The 24,928-nt window shown below is 34.6% G+C and overlaps 1 protein-coding gene across 5 annotated transcripts in view; it reads right to left on the reverse strand.

Annotated features, from left to right (window-relative positions):
* TMEM117 (transmembrane protein 117) overlaps window positions 1-24,928 on the reverse strand; it is a 535,819-nt gene that overhangs the window by 170,029 nt on the left and 340,862 nt on the right. For all 5 annotated transcript variants that reach the window (XM_003733724.6, XM_003733723.6, XM_078338864.1 and 2 more), the window contains one exon: window positions 9,924-10,021. In XM_003733724.6, the coding sequence (XP_003733772.3) occupies window positions 9,924-10,021 (98 nt within the window). The remainder of the gene's footprint in view (window positions 1-9,923; window positions 10,022-24,928) is intronic.

Here is a 24,928-nt window from a genome sequence, read left to right on the forward strand (position 1 = left end):
ATAGCCTGTCCCCAACCCCTTGCTTATCTGTAACTTCACTCTTTGACAGTGAGAAATATGGATTCTGTCATCTACCATTCATTTACTCATCTATCCATTCCAGCAAACACGTAAAACAAGCTTAGAGTTGTTAACCGATAACCCCATGAGAAACAGCTCTACCAACTAGAATATAGTTGTGCATGTCTAGTTTCCTTCACACTCATTCTTAAAATTCCCAGTCAATACACTGTTTTCTAAAGGTACCTAAATTAGTATGTTTTTCTCCACCTCCCAAGTCATTAAATATCTTTACAAAGATAGTTGAAACATAGTGGCTAGATAGTGTTCTACGGAATGGAATGAGCATGCTAAAACTAATTTAACATTTACTTAGGATGTTACTTTGAGTTGTTTTAATCATTATTCTGAATACTTCATGTTTGTCCAAACACATAGATAACCTTAGAGAAGGAAATAGTCTGCCCAGAATTATATTTTAGAATGTAAAGAACTTTAGATGCCGACTGTTCTCACAACCAATGCTGGAATGTTATCTCCCTAGTAGATGCTTTTGGCAGGAATGCTGAACTCATTATTTTCCAACGAGTAGAGTTATTATTTGAGTAGCTATGATGTTTAGTATCTTAGTACTTCTAGTGTCCACTAATAAAATGCTGGGGTTTTGTTGTGCTTAATATAGCCAACATTTAGGACATCAACTATAATCTTTAATTTCGATCTTGCAAATGAGTTTTAAAGAAATTAAGCCCTTGAAAATCCTGAAGTTAAACAAATTTAAAAAAAAAAAACAAAAAATAGCAATTGGCTTTTCATATGTGAACTTAAATGAAGTTTCTGGTAATACATCATATTTTATTGGCAAATTAAACTATATGCTATACACCTTAATCCCCATAATTGAGAGAAAATGATAAACAATTATATCAAGTTAAACTACACAGAATATTCTGAGTGTTACTACTGACTTACAATAGTTGTTATCTTGATATATCTAATCATCAGCAAATTCTTTTTGTTTCAATTTTCTTGACTCGTTTATACAAACAACAACAACAAAGAATATAGGGAGGAAATGAGAAACGGTCAAAAGCCTCCTAGACCAGGGATCAGTAGCCCTGGGTCTTTAACGCCACAGGAACTTTAATTTCGTGATCTTAGACAAGTCACTTATTTTTGTTTCAATTTCTTTGTCAACAATACAAGGGTAATAGAACATAAGAAGATAAACTCCAAGGGTTTCTTGGATATTTTATCTTTCTGTACATAACCCAAATCCATTTGCAAGGAGAAAGAAAGGGTTATAGTAAATACATTTGTTGAAAATATGACCAATCATTTTAAAATACGTTAAATATCTTGAAATCTTAGAATAACTGAAGCCGTTCAGTACATCCCAGGTTCACTAGCTATGCAACTTAAGCAGCAGGTTTTTTTCTTTAAAATACTGCTAATAATGATAATAACCATGCAGATTGGCAGTGTAGATTAAATGAAACGATGATTGTGAAAAGCCCAGTACCAGGAACACAGGAAGCACTTGATTAATGACAGCTGCTCTAGAACAGAATTATAAGGATATTGCAATAGAGAGGTAATGACTGATAGGTAATAAGCCTCATATGTCTGATAGGTTAAATATCTTTCTATATTTGGGTTCAACCCATTCGGACTTGTTTGTTTCTCTTTTCTTGCCTAATTGCTCTGACTAAGACTTTAAGTATTATGTTGAAAAGAAGTGGGGACAGTGGGCATCCTTGCCATGTTCAGAGGAAAAGCTTTCAGTTTTTGCCATTGAGTATGATGTTAGCTGTGGGCTTTTCATGTATGATCTTTATTATGTTGACTTACATTCTTTCTATACCAAGTTTGTAGAGTTTTTATCATGAAAATATGTTGAATTTTGTCAGAAGCTTTTTCTGTACCTATGGGGATAACTGTGGTTATTCTTCATGCTGTTACCGTAATGTGGCATAATTACATTAATTGATTTGCATATGTTGAATCACCCTTGTATCCTAGAGATGAATCCCAATTGGTCATGGTGCATGATCTTTTAAATGTGCTCTTAAATTTGGTTTACTGGTTTTGTTTTGTTTTGTTTTGTTTGTTTTGTTTGAGATGGAGTCCTCTTCTGTCACCCAGGCTAGAGTAAAGTGGCACAAACTTGGCTCACTGCAAACTCTGCATCCCAGGTTCAAGTGATTCTCCTACCTCAGCCTCCCAAGTAGCTGGAATTACAGGTGTGCACCCATGCCCAGCCAATTTTTGTATTTTTAGTAGAGTTGGAGTTTCACCATGTTGGTAAGGCTGGTCTCAAACTCCTGAACTCAAGTGATCCACTCGCCTCGGCCTCTGAAAATACTGGGATTACAGGTGTGAGCCACCATGCTCAGCCTGGTTTGCTAGTACTTTTAAACAATTGTTGCATCTTTGTTTATCAGGGTTTATGTTTCTTGCTCACTATTTCATTCTCAGTAGAAAGAAGGCCTAACACAATTGAAAGATATAAATAAGAACAAATATATAAATAAGGTAAGCATATATTTTCTCTGACTTAATAATAGCAAAGCTTTGTCCAGCTTACACATAGAAACACTGGCTCCTCTTTGGTTTCTGGAATATGAGTCACTCATATGTCAAGGCATTACAGTCAGGTTTCATTTAACCTTTGTGAGAAGGAACTGAGAGATTGACTCATCTGACCTGTGACACCTGCCTATAGATTCTGCCTCTAGTTTGTCAGAAAACTTCCTGGGTATGAAAACAAATATCAAAGCATGTCAACCTTCAATACAGTTAATGCATTTATCCCTTATTCTAGAAAGAAGGCACTCACAAAAGGAGCTCCGGACAGCAGGGGAAATGAAGAAAAAGGATATTCTGAAAACAAGAGCTGGCACTACGTAACCAGCACTGCTAAGGGGAATTCAGGCTGGATCTGGGCGATGGCAGCACTCTAATCCCAGGAAGAGACTGCTCATCAGTGGGGACTGTCACAGATCTCAACTTCTCTCAGATAGACCCTCCCTTGTATGTTCCACCTCCCTTAGTTTTGAACCATGGCTCATAAAACAAATAATAATTCATTGTCACTTAATAATGATAAATGAGTTTCTGTGTGGAGGACAAGAAACTGTTAGTCACTAATACTGTTACCAAAACTCTTGTGCCTGACATTTCCCTGATTCTTAGGTCTTTATTATTAACTTACTATGTTATTATTATGATGTTACTCTCCATACCATATTTAATGTATACTAAGATAATAATAATTTGATTTGCTCTTGTCTGATCAGAGGTAAGCAACTAAGTTCCTTTTGTTAGACTTTAATAACTGTGATATTCAAAGCAGGAAAATTAACAGCTGCTACATTTGTTTCCCAGTTAAGAATTAAGATAATTATGGTTAAAAGATACCCCGTCCAAACCATTTCACTGGTAGAGAAAGTACTTTAAAAAATATACAACATTGCTCATCCAAAAGAGAAAACATAAAATAATCCTTTCTATATACCAGATTGGAACAGAGTACACAGCTGCTGTGCACAGATACACACAGCAACACACTATGAACATTTTGCTTTCCAATTTCTCCTGGAGCTTCCAAGTCATCACAAACCACAGTTTTTACCAACTCCTTTGCCACTGTAATATTCAAACACTATAATACTTGCCACTCTAATACTCCAGTCTCCAGCATCAATTCCCTTGCCATTTGCTGTCCAGTCTTAATATACAAATTTCAGCTTTCTGTTATTGCAGCACCCCATTTCTAGGGATGATTTTCTGCCAACATCAGAATGGGTTATTTTATGCTGCAGTATCAAACAGTCTTTAAATTTCAGTGGATTGTTTCTCACTCAAACTACAAGTCTGCAGTGTTAACAAGAATGCTTATTTTATCCTGGTCATTCAGGGAATCTAAATGACAAGGGCTCCAGCTAGACACAAGCTTCCACAATTGTTATGAGAAAAGAGCTCCTTTCAGTTCATCTCATTGAATGTTAAATGTTTCCACCTAGATATGGCACATGCCACTTTTGTTCACATTTGCCTTGGTCAAAGCAAGTTATGTAATCAGAGAGGGCAGAAAGGTGAAATTCTCTTATATGTCTGGAAGGTGAAGAACCGGAGTAACCGTGGAGCCCTAATGACCACTAGACCTCCCAATCCCTTCTTCCACAAATTCTTCTACTAATCATAGAACTCTGTTTTGTCTTATTTTTTTTTAAAGCTAAGCCTTTGGGAAATATCATCCTAAAATGCTTCCCTTGAAAAGCACACAAATTGTGTCTCTCGGGAGTACACAAATCAGGAGGATAGAAGCTAACATGAATATCCTATTACTTGTTCTTTATGTAGCTGTTCTTTTACTTCAGACACGTCAGTGAAAATGGTTGTTGGTAGTGTCTCTGAAAAATAGAAGAGCATAAGGCATTCATATAGCATTTAGATTCTTAGATCTTTACTCTTTTTAATTATCCAAAGGGCTAGGAAAAGGGCTTTGGAAGAGATCTATAAATATTCCATCCTTTCCCATTTCAAATATAGCCAGTATTTAGCCTCCCCTACATTGTGAAAGCACAGGTGCTACAGCAGCCTCATCTTTGCACAATTGCAGAAGGAAATAGGAACCATTTTCTTCAACATAGAGACACCTATCACTGAAAATTAAGGAAGAACTCAGCTGGCACAGCTGCAAACAATACAGTTTCTGACAGGCCTTTGTGAGTTAAAGCAGCTACAAGTAGGTAAGAGGTACATTTCTTGGAACAAAATTACATATTGTACTGCTCAAACTGCCATGTATAGTCATACTGCAAGTTAAGAAAGATTTCCTTTGCAATTTTTTTTCTCCACCATACATTTTTTTTACACTAATCTCTTTCCTTAACTAAAACAAAATCAAAAGAAAATACTCCTTTTTGAGTGGGCAACACAAAGTATGTAAATACTGTCTTTTATTTAATCTAAAACCTTGCCAATGAGTTCTGTATTTTATCTCCTAGGGCTAAAAAACAAAACAAAACACCAAATGCCCTTTTTACTTGCTAAATCCCTTTTATGTGAAAAGTATGAGCAAAAAGGAAGATTTCTTCACCTCCCACATCATTTCTACATTCAACTTTTCCCATCAGATTTTCCTTTTTTTAAACCATGAATATTGTTGTCAAGATAATCTAAATGTATAGAAATGGATAAAATGGAAAAAAATTTAAAGTGGCATTTAAATTGTTCTTCAGTTACTCTATGTAGTGATTTAAAATACTGCTTTCAAAATATAACAGTGAAAACAATCTTTCTAATATATTGCCTAATTATTAATAATTTTACAGAAACAAAGTGTGAATTTTAGTTTGCTCTCTATTTAAGAATATTATCTATTTGCCAGTGAGTAATTAAATTATCATTTTTACAACATTTAAACTATTCTTTAGAATACCCAATGAGCTATGTTATCACATATGCTAAAAATAAACCCATTTGAGGCTGGGCATGGTGGCTCATGCCTGTAATCCCAACACTTTGGGAGGCTGAGGTGGGCGGATCACCCTTGGTCAGGAGTTCAAGACCTGCCTTGTCAACATGGTAAAACCCTGTCTCTACTAGAAGTACAAAAAAAAAAAAAAAGATAGCCAGGCATGGTGACACATGCCTGTAATCCCAGCTACTGGGTACACTGAGGCAGGAGAGTCACTAGAACTCAGGAGGCAGAGGCTGCAGTGAGCCGAGATTGCACCACTGTACTCCAGCCTGGGCAACAGAGTGAGACTCTTATCTCCAAAAAAAAAATTTGTAAGAGATTGGTGATATATAGATGTAAGCAATAATGTTCAAAGAAAAAAGCATAGTAAGCTGCTTCAGGAAAAATCTAGCATGAATTTCTATCCTCTGAAACAGCAATCATGATTAAGAACAGCTAATAATACCAATCACAGGGGCCTGTAGATTATTCTATGCATGGCTTACCCTTGCAAATAGTATACATGGGACCTTGATAACTAGTAGAGAACAGTCATCAATCACCTGCCTTTGAAGATACATGTATTAGTCCATTGTCATGCTGCTGTGAAGAAATATCTGAGACTGGGTAATTTATAAAGAAAAGAGTTTTAATTGACCCACAGTTCCACATGGCTGGGAAGGCCTCAGAAAACATACAATTACAGCCAAAAGGGAAGCAAACACATCCTTCTTCACATGGCAGCAGGAGAAAGAAGTGCCAAATGAAGGGGGAAAAGGCCTTTATAAAACCTTCAGATCTTGTGAGAACTCACTCACGATCAGGAGAACAGCAAAAGGGCAACCATCTCCATGATAAAATTACCTACCTCCCACTGGGTATCTCCCATGACAAGTGGGGAATATGGGAACTACAATTCAAGATGAGATTTAGGTGGGGAAAAAGAGTGAGATCATATCAGTACACTCATAAGAAACATGTGTAAACATAATAAATAGATATTGTTTTAAGAGAGACCATGTATAAAGACTTTTGCTACTAGTTTATCTCCTTTCAAATTCTGATTTTTAAAACCCCTTTAGAGAATTTTGTAGGGAAGAGGGCTCCCAAGAATTTTATGTTCCTCTTTAGCACCCTACCTAAAAAAGAATTAACATTAATCACTTGGAAATTGGCACACTGATGTATCCTTTGTTCTCCTAGAGGCAGTCCTAGTGTAATAATTAAAAACTAGGACTCTGGAGTCACAGACCTATGCCTATAACAATAGCACCTATCTTACAGGATTGTCATGATTAAATAAATAAAGATATAGGATGTAAAGCCTTTGGCCTAGTGCCTCAAGCAAAACATACTATCAATAAATATTTCCTATAATCATTAAATTATATATTATTCAGAAAAGCTATATGGGAAGTTTACAAATAGGAAAAAAGATGGAGGTTAAATATTACCATAAAAACAGTCCACACATGACTCATGAAGATAAAGTGTGAATACACATCTAAAAAATCATATTCATTTTCATAACAATATTGAAAAAATCCACTTTTTGTTTACCTGCTAAGAACTGAGTTCAAAATATTGTATATCTCCAGCAACATTTAATGGATAATGCTAAAGCACAAAAGATAACAGAGTGTATATTTTCCTCAAGTACTTAGTTTCTATAATGTTTGTAGCTTTTGCATTAAAAAAAAAATCAACCTCCAGAATTAAATCCAAGAATAAACAGATTTTTTTCTCTTTTGTTTCAAAAGGCAGGTAGGTACAGGATAACATATACCGACACTAGCTCCAATCAATTACAGTAGTCCCCCCTTATCTGCTTGGCATGTGTTCCAAGACCTTCAGTGGATGTTTGAAGTCCTGGGTAGTGTCAAATCCTATATATCCTATGCACGAACTTATTTTTCCTTCTTTACAATTGCAGGTATAGAAGATCCGTTCTTACTATATTTCTCAGCATATGATATTTAAACCTCACTGTATGATTTTTTTTCTTTCCTTATTAAGTAGAGAACTTTCACCTTTTCACTTAAAGGAAGCCATATGGCTTCTCTTCTGCTTATCCCCAAATTGCCAGTATCACTACTTTTGTGCTTGGGGGCTGTCTCTAGCTAAAATAAGGATCACTTGAACACAGCACAGCAATACCTTGACAATAGATCTGGTAAGTGAGATAGCTACTAAGTAACTAAAGGGCAGACAGCATAGACAGCATGGATTGACGCTAGGCAAAGAGATGATTGATGTCCCAGCAGGATATGAGTCTTCGTCACACTTAGCACAGCGCATAATTCAAAATTTAGTTATGGTTTATTTCTGGAATATTCCACTTAATATTTTTAGACTGCAATTGACCAAGGCTAACTGAAACCATGGAAAACAAAACCATAAATAAAGGGGAAATACTGTAGAACATTTATAAGTGTTAGTTTATATAACTTTTCATGGGATTATATAATTACTCAATTGTATATTATACTACGTGGAATCACTGTGCTTGGGGAGGGTGCCACAGCCATGTGAAAGTGCCCTTCTTGCTGCCTCTCCATTCCTTTTTGTTTGAACTTGTTAACATACACATAAATAATGGTGACTCCACAAAGTTCCATAAGACATGGATTGTTTTCTAATTGCAAGGATTGGGCTGAAGCGCTAAAGGAAATTACATAAAGAAGAAATGCCAATGTAGCAGATGTGATTTGTAAAGACGTTCCTTTTCTGTATCACTTCTCAGAGCAAAATCGTATCTTGTCAAATATACTAGGCAATTTAGTATTTATAGGAGACAGTTTTATATATCAGATTTTACCAGTGAAAATTACAGCTTCTTTTTGCTGAGTCAAATACCCACCTCTAGTCAAATCATAAGTGTATTGCTATATTAGCAAAACTTCTCTTTTATAAATGTGAATATACAACAATATATAGAAAGAAATTAATTCATAAAATAATTAGTATAATTTTTTTAATTGTACTTCAAGTACTGGGGTACATGTGCAGATCTTGTAGGATTGTTGCATAGGTACACACATGCCATGATGGTTTGCTGTCTCCATCCCCCTGTCACGTACATCAGGCATTTCTCCCAGTGTTATCCCTCCCCAACCTCCCCAACCTCCCCACCCCCTGATGTCCCTCCCCTCGCCCCCAACCCCCAATAGACCCCACTGTGTGACATTCCCCTCGCTGTACCCATGTGTTCTCATTGTTCAACACCCACCTATGAGTGAGAACATGTGGTGTTTGCTTTTCTGTTCTTGTGTCAGTTTGCTGAGAATGATGGTTTCCAGATTCATCCATGTTCCTATGAAGGACATGAACTCCTCCTTTTTTATGGCTGCATAGTATTCCATGGTGTATATGTGCCACATTTTCTTTGTCTACCAGAGGTACAAAGAGGAGCTTGTACCATTCCTTTTGAAACTGTTCCAAACAATACTAAAAGAGGGAATCCTCCCTAACTCATTTTATGAGACCCACATCATCCTGATACCAAAACCTGGCAGAGACAAAACTAAAAAAGAAAACTTCAGGACAACATCCATGATGAACATAGATGCAAAAATCTTCAATAAAATACTGCCAAACTGAATGCAACAGCACATGAAAAAGCTTATCCATCACAATCAAGTAGGCTTCCTCCTGTGGATGCAAAGCTGGTTCAACACATGCAAATCTATAAATGTAATCCATCACATAAACAGAAGCGAAGAGAAAAACCACATGATCATCTCAATAGATGCAGAGAAGACCTTTGAAAAAAATTCAACAGCCCCTTATGCTAACAACCCTCAATAAGCTAGGTATTGATGGAACGTATCTCAAAATAATAAAAGCTATTTACAACAAACCCACAGCCAATATCATAATGAATGGGCAAACTCTGGAGGCATTTCCTTTGAAAACTGGCACTAGACAAGGATGCCCTCTCTCACCATTCCTATTCAATATAGTATTGGAAATTCTTGCTGGAGCAATCAGGCAAGAAAAAGAAATAAAGGTATTCAATTAGGAAAAGAGGAAGTCAAATTGTCTCTATTTGCATTTGACATGACTGTATATTTAGAAGACCCCATCGTCTCAGCCCAAAATCTCCTTTAGCAGGTAGCAAATTCAGCAAAGTCTCAGGATACAAAATCAATGTGCAGAAATCACAAGCATTCCTATACACCAATAACAGACAGAGAGCCAAATCATGAGTGAACTCCCATTCACAATTGCTACAAAGAGAATAAAATACCCAGGAATACAACTAACAAAGGATGTGAAGGACCTCTTCAAGGAGAACTACAAACCACTGCTCAAGGATATTGGTTTTAATGGAGCATGGTAATCACCAAAAATTTCCCTTTAGATAGAATTCTATATCTCTAAGGAAAATACACCCAACTCAAATCCTTTACTGAATGAGGCAAGGCAGAAATAAATAAGTGAAACAATTTCCTACCAGAATAAAGTGATCCTAACATTTCCTTTCTTCCAGAAAGCTCTTGCTGATTTTCCCCAGTCAGGATAAGGTTTGTCCTGAAGCATCATATCAGTGACCTGAAGCAATAAAAGGAACTTATTTAGCATGTTCAGAAATCTTAAAATCAGATTTAGCTACAATTTACATTCTATTGAGAATAAAGTAAGTGCACATTTTAACATTATAATATATGCAGAAATAAAAATTAGGATATACTTCAATTAAAAACCTTAATAGTTTATTTGACTGTACATACTGAATAAACACATTTAAAGTCATTCAACATGTTAGATATTAAGATTTTTTTTAATTAAGATTACCTTATATAAGGTATCTTTCAATATTAAAATCACCACAGAAACAAAGCATATGTAACAAAATACTATATTCTTTTAAAGTTTGTCTAAATAAGAAACTCCAAATTGAAGTATTTCCTGATGTCTAGATTTTTAGTGATATTATTAATAAAATACTATCTTCTCTTTTTCTCTTCCTTACTTCTTCAAGTATATGTGTGGTAAAGTACTTGTACCCAGTTTTAGGGCATATTTATTCTAATTAGCTAGCATTCTCTCACTCGCAATTCTATGCCTTCATCTAAAATTGTTCTTCCTCTTTTCCCCACCTGCACAGATTCTGCCCATCTTCTGAGGCCTAAGTCATATTACTATTGTGATGTCTTCACTGTTCTCCCCAACTTCTAGAAAACTTGTGGTTCCTGATCCATCCTTCTCATGTCATGTATCACTTTCTATCTTCTCTTTTACTTACTTACATACTTTTTTCTTTCTTCACTAGGCTTTGAAATCCTCAACGGTGAAGATCTTTATATCCCTTCTAATGTCAAAAAGATTTTTATATACTAGACCAAAATATTTGCTCAAAAAAGAAATGATAACATAAATTAAGATATAAATGCCAGTTTTTAAAGATCCATTAACAAAGTACATTGCTCATTAACCACATCACATATTAATGGTTTCAGCAGAAGCCCAAAGTATTATAAATAGTTAATCTATTAGAAAGGTATTTTAAAAATCCAAAGGGGATCAAGAATAAATTTCCTTTAAAAAAGTGTTACATAAATGTGTGTGTATGTTATATATGCACATGTTTTTCCCATTTCTAGCCTTCCCTTCAAGAGAGGAAAACACAATTCCACTATTTATGATTTTAACTAATGTTCAAACCCAGACAAGATAGATTCAAATTAAGAAAACAGAAACAAAATGAGGTTTACTGCATTGAGTAAGGGAATATTTTCATCACCCACTAAAGTAACTTTTTCTCTTGCCCTTAAACCTTTATCATTGCATTTAAGTGCAGCTTTCAGCAGTGGCCTTGAAATGGGTGATATTTAATCGTTTATGATGAAAGATTGTGATTCAGTGGAGAGTCCTTTTAGATCAGTGACCCCTTCAATAGTACTGGACTTCCTATGGAAGGCACATCCATTCTCAAACAGGGGCATCCAAAAATGATCTCTGGAAACATTCACAGGCATGTCAATGCTTCACGTGGTTACTTAGGTGACACAATCAGAATGGTGGATAAGGAGCCTAGTTTCCAGGAAAAATATGATTATAATTATTTATATTATTTCTAAATGTCATTTCTAGGAATAGAGTTCCCAAGATTCTCTTGGTTGGTGAGAGCTAGAGTTAGTCCATTCCTCTTCACTGACTAACACTACAGATTTATGTAGGCTCTATCTAACTTACAGCCTACAATAATTTTACATGATGTGGCTTCATTGTTGAATCAAAAAAGATTCAACAATCATGCGTGGTTTTAATGTAAACTTTCAGTTCATTTATTTAAACTGTCAATCACTTTATAAATGTGAATGCAACTAATATTAAGAATTCAAAAAGGAAAATATTTTTTACTTATTTTTAATAGGAAACTAGTTCATTAATGGTTTTTTCATCTGTATATTTTCTTTTTGGTCCTTTAAAATTACAGGATTATATTTTCTCATTCAAACTAATACCCTTGGATTGTATTTTCCATCAAAATGATTCATGGCACTTATAAAAATGAGTAAAGGGAAGTTGAAAAGATAAAAATTAATCATTAATCAAGTGAATTACATTTTACTGAAAAAAAAAGAAAAGTGAAAATGGAGAAACTTAAATCTCATGTACTCTTAGGTATAAAAAGAGTTTTATATCATAACTCTTCTTGAGGAAAAAAATGCTATTTTTCCAAATACAACAATTTCAGCCACTGTTCCTTTATAACCTTCTTTAATAACAGGTTTACTGTCAAATATTTTAACAAAACCTAAAGGTTACATGGATAAATACATAGATAAATATTTCTTGTTGCAACAGACTTTTAAAAGATTTAATTAATTCTCTTCAGCAATATTTATTCTGTTCCAGAAAGAATGAACATGGTAATAAATATTTCCAAGGAACAGAATGATTACTGAGCGGGCTTTATTTAATTTTCAATGTTTTCTCCAGGGCATTTTCTGGGAAATACTATGTTTTCTAGAATGAGGCAATCTGCTGCTGTATGACCAATTATTACAGCTGCATGTTTTATAAAAATGATATTCTAGAATAAAGCATTTTCTCAGGAAAATGGCAAAATGAAGCAAAAACATTCTTTCTGATGCCAGGCAGCTGATCTCTGTCACCTCCAGCTCCAACTCTTTATTTAAGTCATATCATCAGATCAATGTCAGGTCACTTGCAGCCAAATTGGCAGAAACAGAGACAGTCATTAAAGGGATGCATTCCATAAAGAAAAATCCAATTATGTCCTGCATTAGAGAAATCAAATTCATTTCTGGTGTTGGTCAAGGACAGTCTTTGTAAGAAAAGATGCAGGAAAAGGAGACTAAAGACAATGCAATGAGGTTTCTGTGTAGCATAAATACACAAAACCTGTGAATGCTTCTCTCACAGGCAGGTATTAGAATTTGGAAATGCAAGTCTTTCTCCGCTGGGAGAAATTTGTTTAACTCTTTGAGTCTCACAATCCTTCCCTTCCTCTTTCCTCTCTACTAGGTCTATCAGAATCTCATTATGGCACTCACCACATCATGGCTTGTCAGATAATCTTTTTCAGTAGAATATAACTTGTTTGAGAACACAGATATTGTGCAATCTGAGCAAAAACATGCATTTTGAGGTTTAAAAGTCAGTAAATGATTGTAAAATTTTTATCTCTACAGGAATATAGGTGAAATCTTCACTTGCCTGTGAGGTGAGCCTATATGGTGTCAGGCAACAACAGCATGAAAATAGCAATGATGACAGTTATACTTCACATTTGTTATAATGCTTCATGGATTACAAAGGTCTTAATGGATTTTTCTTATTAACCATCACAGCACTTTGTAAAGTAAGTCATTATTCTACACCTTTCAGAAAGGAAGGAAGAGAAGTCAATGAGGTTAAATAACAGAGCAAGGTTGTATACCTATTATACCATTATGTACGCTATTTCCAGAGCCAGCCTGCCTGGGTTCTAACACTAAATTTATCTCTTAGTAGCCTTTTTTTAAATTTAGGGCAAGGTAATTAACATCTCTGTGTCTTGGTTTCTTATTAATCATCTATCAGCACACAATATGTATATATTAGCAGGTGATATAATAATTATGGGTGTGTTATTGTTAGTATCTGAGATTTCTATCCAATCGCTTTGCTTTATAACAGTAACACATTACACAAATGAATTTAGAGTCAAAGGACTTGTTTCTGTAAAGATAAGACTATCACACACTGAACTATTAGAAAATGATAAAGACATAATTTAATGTTAAAGTATGATACAGTCTATAATTGCTGTTAAAAATCAAAGAAAAGGGGGTCACTGAGGGCTGCAGTCATCTAAATATTTTATTTCATAAAATATTTGTGTGACATAACTGAGTATTAATTGACATTTTGTATGATTCTCTAGTTTTGCCAGTCTTATCTTCTCAGCCTGATTACAAGCGAATTCCCATGCAGATAGTACATATACTATATCTAAAGTTGTATTTGATATAGTTGTATGCTAAGCATGTGATATTTGTGTAAAATATTCATTGATTAGGGATACTAGGCCAAAATATAAAAATAACTATGCTATGTAGTATCACTACGAGTGGGGTATCATTTAAGATAAACAAGTGCTGGTCTATCAATAAACAAGCATATACAGAAAGAATATTAATGAACATAATAGATAAAATTGCATTTGATGGTATGTCAATTTGTTCTTTCTGCTTAACAATATATTCACATCACTCAGTATTGGCACATATAAAGCTGTTTAAGTAGTTTCCTCTTGCTTTAGTCTCCATCATGCCCTTTAAAAACAATTTTCAACTTTTATTTTAGGTTCAGGGAGTATATGTGCAGGTTTCTTGCATGGGTAGATTGTGTATCGCTAGGGTTTGGTGTACAAAAGATTTCATAACCCAGGTAGTGAGCATAGCATCTGATAGGTAGGTTTTTCATCCACACCCTCCTCTCACTCTCCCCACTCAAATATGCCCTTGTGTCAGTTGTTCCCATCATTGTGCCTATGTGTATTCAATATTTGGCTCCCACTTATAAGTGAGAAGGTGCAGTATTTGGTTTTCTAGTCCTTTATGAATTTGCTTAGGATAATGGTCTCCAGCTGCATCCATGTTGCTGCGAAGGACATGATTTCACATCACAATTTCAAAGGACACAATTTCATTATTTTTTATGTCTGCATAGTACTTTACTATATTTTCTTTATCCAGTCCACCACTGATAGGCATGTAGGTTGATTTCACATCTTTGCTATTGTGAATAGGGCTGTAATAAACATCCATGTCCATTTGTCTTTAAGGCACAACAATTTATATCCTTTAGGCATATGCCAAGTAATAGGATTGGTAGGTCAAATAGTAGTTCTATTTCAAGTGCTTTGTGAAATCTCCAAACTGCTTTTCACAGTGGCTGAACTCCCACCAGCAAGGTATAAGCAATCATTTTTCTCTGCAGCATAGCAGGCATCTGTCATTTTTTTTTAAATAATAGCCATTTTAACTGGTGTGAGATGGTACCTCATTGTGGTTTGATTTGCATTTCTCTAATGATTAGTCATGTAGAGCATTTTTTTTCTTGTTTGTTGGCCATATGTATGTCTTTTTTTGATAAGTGTCTATTTATGTCTTTTGCCCATTTTTTAATGGGATTATTTGTTTTTTGTTTGTTGATTTATTTAAGTTACCTATACATTCTGGCTATCAGACCTTTGTCAGATGGATAGTTTGCAAATATTTTGTCCTATTCTGTAATGTATTCATCTTTTCTCATTCTGCTAATAAAGACATACCTGAGATTGATTAATCTATAAAGGAAGAGGTTATGGACTCACAGTTCCACATGGCTGGAGAGGCCTCACAATCATGGTAGAAGGCAAAGGAAAAGCAAAAGCACGACTTGCATAATAACAAACAAGAGAGCATGTGCAGGGGAGCTCCCATTTATAAAACCATCAGATCTTGTGCAACTTATTCACTACCACAAGAACAGTATGGAAGAAACTGCCCTCATGATTAAATTATCCCCAAGGCACCTCCTTGACATGTGGGGATTATTATAATTCAAGGTGAAATTTGGGTGGGCACATAGCCAAATCATATCATGTAGGTTGTCCATTTACTTTGTTGATAGTTTCTTTTGCTGGGCAGAAGCTCTTTAGTTTAATTAGGTCTCACATGTCAATTTTTGTTTTTGTTGCAATTGCTTGTGGGATCTTCATAAATTGCTGTCAATGCCTATGTTCAGAATGGTTTTTTCTAGATTTTCTTCTAGGGTTTTTATAGTTTTAGATATTACATTTAAGTCTTTAATCCATCTTGAGTTGATTTTTGTATATGGTGAAAGGAAGGGGCCAGTTTCATTCTTCTGCATATGGCTAGCCAGTTTTCCCAGCACCATTTATTGAATAGGGAGTCCCTTCTCCATTGCTTATTATTATCAATTTTGTTGAAGATCAGATGGTTTTATGTGTATGGCTTTATTTCTGGGTTCTCTAACCTGATCCATTGGTTTCTGTGTTTGTTTTTTACCAATATTATGCTGTTTTGGTTACTGTAGGTTTGTAGTATAGTTTGAGGTCAGGTGGTGTGATGCCTCTGATTTTGTGCTGTTTGCTTAGCCTTGCTTTGGCTAGATGGGCTCTTTTATTGTTCCATATGAATTTTAGAATAGACTTGTAATTCTGTGAAAAATGATAGAAAAAGCACTGAATCTGTAAATTGCTACAGAAAATATGGCAATTTTAACAATATTGATTATTCCTATTCATGAACATAGAATGTTTATCTATTCGTTTGTGTCATCTCTGATTTCTTTCAAAAGTGTTTTCTAATTCTCATTGTAGATGTTTTCCACCTGCCTGGTTAGCTGTATTCCTAGGTATTTTTTTTTCTTTTTGTGGCTATTGTGAATGGGATTGTGTTCTTGATTTGGCTTTCAGCTTGAACATTATTAACATACAGAAATGCTGCTGATTTTTGTACACTGATTTTGTATCCTGAAACTTTACAGAGTTGTTTATCAGTTTCAGAGTCTTTGAGGGTTTTCTGGTATAGAATCATGTTGACTGTGAAGAGAGAGAGTTTGATTTCCTCTCTTCCTATATGGGTCTTTTATTTCTTTCTCTTGCCTAGTTTCTTTGGCTAGGAATTCCAGTACTATTTTGAATAGTGGTGAGAGTGGGTATCCTTGTCTTGTTCTCAGGAGGAATGAATCCACATTTTTCCCCACGAGCATAATGTCAGCTATGGGTTTGCCATAGATGGCTCTTGTCACAGAATATACATTCTTCTCAGCTGCACATGACACATACTCTAAGATCAACCATATGTTTGACCATAAAGCTATTCTCAACAAATTCAAAAAAAGAAAAATCATACCAACTACATTCTCAAACTACAGCATAATACAAATAGAAATCAATATCAAGAAGATGTATCAAAATCATACAATTACATAGGACTTAATCTGCTGCTGAAAAACATCTGGGTACAGAGTGAAATTAAGGCAAAAATAAAAAATTCTTTGAAAAAAATTAAAACAAATAAGCAACATACCAGCAGTGTTAATAACAGTGCTAAACACCTATATCAAGTTAAAAGGATCTCAGATTAACAATCCAACATCACACCTAGAGAACTAGAAACAAGAGCAAACCAACCCCAAAGCTAGCAGGAGAAATGAAGTAACCAAAATCAGAGATGAACTGAACAAAACTGAGACATGAAAAAAAATCCATACAAAAGATGAAAGAAACAAAAAGTTGGTTCTTTTGGAGAATAAACAAGATTGATAGACTACTAGCTAGACTAAGTTAAAAAAAGAGATTTACTCTCCCTCTTTCTCTTCCTCTTTCTTCCTCTCCTTTACTTATTTTTTTTTTCTTTCCTTCTCTCAAAAAAAAAAAAAATCAACTTGTAAACCTCTAGATCCAGGTCGGCAATGTCTCTTTCATTGCTTGATTTCCTTTCTTCCCTTCCCTCCCTCCCTCCCTCCCTCCCTCCCCACTTCCTCCCTTCCTTCCTCCCTACTGTCCTTATTCCCTTCCTTTCTGCCTTCTCCCCCCCCCAAAAAAAAGAGAAAAAATAAAAAAGAGATTTAAATCAACACAATTAGAAATGACAAAATAGACATTAACACTGGCCCCACAGAAATACAGAAAAACCTCAGAGACTGATCTCTACATATAAAAATTAGAAAAACCTGAAGAAAAGGACAAATTCCTGGAAGCATATAACTTTGCAAGACTGAACCAGGAAGAAATTGAAATCCTGAACAGACCAAAACAAATTTCAACATTGAATCTGTAATAAAACATCCTACCCGCCCCCACCCCCCAAAAAAAGGCCCTATGTGGTGGCTCATCCCTGTAATTCCAGCACTTTGCCAAGGTGGAAAAATCACCTGAGTTAAGGAGTTCGATACCAGCCTAGCCAACATGGCGAAACCCTGTCTCTACTAAAACTACACACACACAAAATTCCGGGTGTGATGGTGTACAACTGTAATCCCAGGTACTTGGGAGGCTAAGGCAGGAGAATCTCTTGAGCCTGGGAGGCAGAGGTTGCAGTGAGTGGAGATTGCAACATTGCACTCCAGCCTGGATGACACAGCGAGACTCCATTAAAAAAAAAAAAAAAATCCTACCACTTCCAGAAAGAAGTCTTGGAGCAGATGGATTCACATACAAGAAGACACACCAGACACACAAGAAGAGCTAGTATCAATCCTACTGAAATTATTCCAAATGTTGAAGAAATCCTACTGAAATTATTCCAAATGTTGAGGAAAAGGAAGATATCCATAACTTATTCTATGAGGCCAGCATCATTCTGATACCAAAACCTTGAAGAGACACAATGAATAAAGAAAACTGCAGTCCAGTATCCCTGATGAATATACACACAAACATCATCAACAAAATACTAGCAACCAAATCCAGCAGCATATCAAATAGCTAATCCACGACAATCAAGTAGGCTTTTATTCCTAGGATGCAAGTTTGGTTCATTATATGCTAATCAATAAATCCATTTATTGGATCACATGAACAGAATTAAAAAGTTACCACATGATCACCTCAGAAGATGCAGAAATGGCTTTTGATAAAATTCAACATCTCTTAATGTTAAAAACATTCAACAAAGTAGGCATCAAAGAACCATCATACCTTATTATATGCATTCTTCTAATATATGAAATGTTTCAATTTTGTTTGAATTATTACCTTTATAATTAAACTTCATTTAAGGCATGTATTAATATTTCCGATTTAGATTCAACTTACTCCCTACTATGAACAGTGACAAGAAAATTTTATTTCTGCTTCCTTTCCCTCTGTCTTCTTCCCCTTTACTACCGTATTTTATTATTTTTCTTATTAACATATCTCATTCTTTGAATAGCTTATATCCTTATTTTAGTTATCATCTTTAAATGATATCTTCTCATCTATTAAAAAATGAAAATATAAAAATATTTTACTTTATTATGCTATATGTAATATTTATGTTCTTAGGGTTTCAGAATATTTCTACATTCTGCTATTTAATTGGAAGCCACATATTTCTCTTAAACTCGACCCTAAAACTAAATTGGCATGAAAACAATGTAGCCTACAACCAAATTGCTTATTTTTAAAATACTTGGCCAATAATTAGGCAGGGTTTAAAATTATTAGGTCACATTTTTTCCCTAAGAAACGGGAGGCATTCCTTTATTGCCTTAACATTGTTGATGCTAAGAAGTCTGAGAAAACTGAACCTGAAATTATTTTTTCCATCTTTGCAGGTAAATTTTTAATAAAGTATTTTTTTTTATATTTTGAGGATAATAATGTTGTTAAGTTTATTGATTTGTGTCAATTTTCTAGGCATGATTTGCCCTTTCAGTCTAGGAAAGGAAAATCCAAGAGATTTTCCTTTCTTCTGTTCAGCCTTTTTGGAATCTTATTGTAATCCATGACTTTCGTTTTCCATTGCTTTAGTTCTATTTTTAGGGATAACAATTATGTAGATGCTGGTTTTCTCTGTCCTCTATGTCTACATTCCTTTTTAACTTTTAATTTTGCTCTTTGAGTTAGGAACCAATGAGGATTTTGAATTGTGTCAAGTAATATTTGCAGAGATTTCAATTTGACCTTTATTTCTCTAATTTTCTTTCTTCCATGTTTCTTTCCTGAGTCTACATTTACCTGAGTTAAACCTATTGTCTCACACCATCCTCTTTGAATTCTGGTACTATTGCTTTGAAACTTCATTTTATAAGACAATTACTTCACTCATTTAAAAAATTCAATATAACATGTTTGATCACCATTTTCCTCAGGTCCTTGATAACATTTCAACTTCCGACTTCTGTTGGATTTTCCTATTATTTTCTTCCTCTTCTCTTCTTAACAACAAATTCTCACACTAGTTCCTTTGGGACTGATTGACATGTGAACGATGTGAGTTTTTTTCTGGACTTCCTCTATCCAAGAGGCTCATCTTGAAAGGTGGCAGGACTCACTCAGCCAGTGCATCCTACCTGCCAGGGCTTTCAGAGTTTGGCACCTACCTTGAAGAATAAATCCATCTACTGGATTACACGAACAGAATTAAAAAGTTACCACATGATCACCTCAAAAGATGCAAAGATGGCTTTTGATAAAATTCAACATCTCTTAATGTTAAAAACATTCAACAAACTAGGCATCAAAAAACCATCATACCTTTTTACGTGCATCATAAAGGAAATAAAAAGGTATGACACTTTTGAAGAACTGTCCTTTACCATCTTTGCCTTGATCAGTAACCATTATGTTTTCTCTTTTCGTTGTCTTGTAACATAGTTGACTGTTAGCATTTGGGAACCCTCCTTTACAGATGTGATTCAGAGTTAGATATGTCACTTAGTCTTAATATAAAGTTAACATATTTGATTCTTGTTCTCTGTGTTCTTTTAGTTGAGTGCCAAAACCTCTTTATCTTAAAACAAAATTTCTGAATTGTTATTGAAAGTGATAAGAGGCTCATTTACAATGACACAGATTTTTGGCAATTTTGAGCATATATCACCCAAAATAATTAGTATATCTGTGATAGACTTGTTTCCTTTTTTAACTGTATCCATCAGATGACCTAAATAACATTCAAAGCCAGTTTTTAATTAACAATGTTTTCTATTAATGTCTTCTGCAAGTACAACTTTGTTCAAAATAAAATAAATGTAATATGAGATTCTGTAGGAATCTGAACATAAAACCATTTCAGCTCTTTAGAGATATAATTTTGAAGAAGACTTTGTTTAATATTTAGTATGTATGGTAAACATTTGGTTTATCTGACTACCTATCTTTATGATATAAATGAAACATGAAAAGTATTTCATAAATACAATGCTAAGTATTCTTTAACAGCATTTAGTAGGTAGAATTTTCATCTCTTCTCTTGAAGATAATAGTAATACCATGGTCTCACATTGGAAGTGTCTCCTATGCCATGAAAATTGTAGCAAAATATGCCACCAGAAACAGGATTTTCATAGATTTCCCTAATTATTTTTTAAATACTTGGATAAATGTCCTGGTATAATTGCTATCATGGCCAACATTCTTTTAGTTCCTTGTACAACTAAGAAAGATAATTGAGGTAATTAGGGAAGAATTGCCCCATCACTGAAAATATTCTTTTCCTGACTTGGTTGATATCATTTTATTCAATTTCATTGAAGAAATTGTGGTCATATGTTGGTCAGTATATTATGGTCATATACTGGTTCACATCAGGAATAATTCTTTAGGTGAAATTATAAGCAAATATTTGGTACTTTCTCAGCATGCACAGCCAATACATGCCAAGCTTTCAATATTAAAGAAACCCATAATTTAATATATGCTTTGAAATTTCCTATGGTGGTTCATTCAGTGACAAGATGGAAAGACAATAAATTTCTTTTAATTTGTAAAAGCAGATTAAATGTTTGAGAACTTTTCTTGGCCATGGAATGTGGTTCAGGAAATATTGATTTACCCATAGCCAAAGCCAACATCAAAATGAGAACATCTTCACATACACAGGCCAAGAGGAAAGCTCTTTATCATGATGAAGGACACGAGCACTGACTAGGAGTTATGAGACATTGGTTACCAACCAGAAAATGTCAAAATTTAAATTAGAGAGGAGGTGAGGTGAACAATAGGGCTCCAACTTCAAGTTGTTCACTTTACTTCTCTGCTTCTGAGCATATTGATATAAAGTTCTAAATACACTGCAGTCATATTTCCCAAAGTTTCTTTCAACATCGTCATAACTCTAGTATGAAAAATGACTCAATTTTTAAAAATATTTGACTGCTTATAACTTTTAAGCCTCACCCCTCCTTCTTTTCTTCCTACCTGACACTTGAGAAAGCTGATAAGAAAACTATGGTGCCCCTTCCTTTGGTACCAGCAGGAAGTTTAAACCATGTATGGAAACCTCCACCATGGCTTCACTCCAAGTACACCATAAAAATCCAAGCCAGTTGCCTTTCTTGGCTCTAGCTCTAGTCATTTTCAGAATTGCTGGGAGCCTCCATGCTCTTCTGAAAAAGCCTCATTACTTACAAGATAAATATTTTTATACCCTTTTAGGGTAAGTCTGATGTCATCAATCCCAACATCTGAACGAATTTTGGGTATGTATCCATCTTATTTGCACAGAATGTTAACAACAGTAATAAAGCCAACATCATCATGACAGGTAAAAAGTTTCTGATCAAATTTTCTCATTTATTATTTGAGGTCCTAACTTTTCTTATGGAACAGTCAATACAAGCATCTTATGTTGTGGCCCTGCTTTTTGGTAATTTTGCATCCATTGTAGCACAGCATTATTTTCTTATGCACCATCTTAAATCACTATGAGATGGAAACAAAGCCTAAATTTCATGTTTTTGACACTGTGAAAATACTGTACTGTACAGGACATATGTATGTAGTTTTGCCCTCCTTTTGCTGCCCTTCCTATTCCAACCATTCACAGCACATCACATACACAGATATACATATATAATCCATCTTACAACATCATTTCCAACTGAGACAAAGAACAGCCCAAAGGCTAACCAGAAAGGATTATGCATACTCACCGAGGAACATTAGCCAAGAACACAATTAAGTAAATGGAAACTGTGGATGGAAGTTTCTTAAATCACCTAGTGATGTCTTGAACAAATTGCCACAAGAAATATATTAAAATCACTAGCAAATATCTACTGATGAACATTAAACCTGGAATGTATTCTACAGCTATTTAGAAGCACAACCAGGATTTTATAATGCATAAATATTAATGAGCCTGCTTATTATCTCCAATGATAGCCTGCGCTGCTTTTGTGATGTATTGCACCTTATTGCTGAATCCCTGCTGATTTACAATGAGTGATAGACTGTTTTATTATTAAATAAGGAAATTGGGCATGTCTCAGAATATAGAAACATTTAGAGAAAGACACCTGAATCATCTAAATACAGAAATATACACAATCAAAAAGTATATTTCCAGGCAAGTTCTGCAGAGTTTCTAAAAGTGTGCTAACAAATACAAAATAAATATGATGCATCCCAGTATGATTTGCTTTCTACCACATTGAATTGTAATTTAGAATAAATTGAAAAAAATGAGAATTATCACTAGTTGTGCTGAGCAAGAGGCCAGCAGAAAAAAAATTTTTACACCTTCTTATGGCATGTTATTCCTTATGGGTGGCTAAATTATCAAACAATATTAGCCCAATATTATATGGTTGAGCATTTATTTTTGCCTGAAAGAATGGGTAGCTTTCAGGGTGCATAACTTCTCTGCTTTCTTAACATGGATAACTGATCAATTACTAGAGAAGGTAACTATGAATAATATACCATAATATAATGATTTTGAAAATGTATACAGGGATGGAGGGCTAATAGGAAAAAAAGGATGTTTTCAGAAATGTGATCACAAAAATTATTATCCACAAAGGAGCCCTTGGAACACAAAAAAGCAAATATTTTCTCAAAGGAAAATAAATCTCATCTTAAACATCCTCAGCGTTTCAGTTTTCTAAATGAAATGCCTACTACATGCTATCCCTAATGATGGAGTCAAAGGAGTTGGCTCCGTCTCCCAGGTCCAGCACCACTGGTAGCCTGCCATATTGTTTGCATAATATCATTTATCAAAACAGTTAAGCCAACTCTATATGGTGACAAACCCAAATCTGTAGGCTAGTGTGGGGAAGATAACTTCAACTGGCTTGATGTTTGTTTTTAATGTTAGGAAATGGCAAGTCCAAGAAAAGACTGATAAGTCAACCATCTGACATAACCATAATCATTTTCAGAATTTGAGAGATTAAAAAGTAAGGGAACTATCCAGTAACATGGCTTATAAGTTTGTGCAAGCATTGTTTCTATATTTTATTGTCGCTTGAAAACAGATATAATGTTATGGACTGAGTGTTCAAGTGACATTCATAATAAAGAACTTTGAAATTTAAAAGCAAGAACCTAAATGTGTACTGCTGTAAAAGAAATCCTACTTAGGATTCAGTGTCTAAAAATAAAGTCAAATACTTTTATTTTAAATATAAGTGAATTATTTGCTTTTGGACATATTTTTAAGATTACACCAAGTAAAAGTGTTTTAGTCAAACAATTTCATTTTCTGCATTTTGTTAGTATATCAGATGTAATTACATATGTGAGATGCTTTCATTTTACTTTTCTGAGATTTTCTATATTGAAGCTCAGTTCCATTTGACTTTTATTAACACTTGCTTATTTTTCAGAAAGAAATCATTATGGTGGCTGTTTAACACAGTAAATGTTTGCTTACATTTAAAAACATATTAAACATATTCATGGTCCCTGCCCTTATATCGGTTGTTTCTGATTTGACAACACACTTAGTCTGAGTCCTTGGGTTTTGTTTCACATGAGTGAAAAAAACAAGTGCTCTAAGTCATTAGCATTGGCAGATCCCCTCAAGCCAGCCACAGTACCACTCATTACCTCTCTGGGTTTGAGTCACACTTTATTTTGGTCTCTGAAGATATCCTTTACATTTGTACAAAAAACTATGGTTTTGAAAAGATTGAAGCTATTTATTATCTGTCTGTTTTATTTTTAAAAATTATATAGCCACCGTTTTTTGTATTGGGAAATTGTTGCTGTTGCTTTTTCCTGGTTATCTCACCCACTGTATTTTCAGGAACAGTTCAATTGGTCCATACGCTTTCTCTCACCCTCATTTTAGCATTGTAAAATACCAGATGTTTTAACAAAGAATTCAAGTTTCCATCATTAGTCCTAAAAAGACACGCTTAAATTCCAGAAAGAATTAATCAAGATATTTAATGATTTTTCAAGGGTACACAGCCAAATAAACCCTATAGTTCTAAGTCTGGTTACACTTGAAAAGTGTCTACCCTCCCAACACACACCTCACTTCTACCTTTACT

Source organism: Callithrix jacchus, chromosome 9 (genome assembly GCF_049354715.1).
Source record: "Callithrix jacchus isolate 240 chromosome 9, calJac240_pri, whole genome shotgun sequence".
Classification (NCBI taxonomy): domain Eukaryota; kingdom Metazoa; phylum Chordata; class Mammalia; order Primates; family Cebidae; genus Callithrix; species Callithrix jacchus.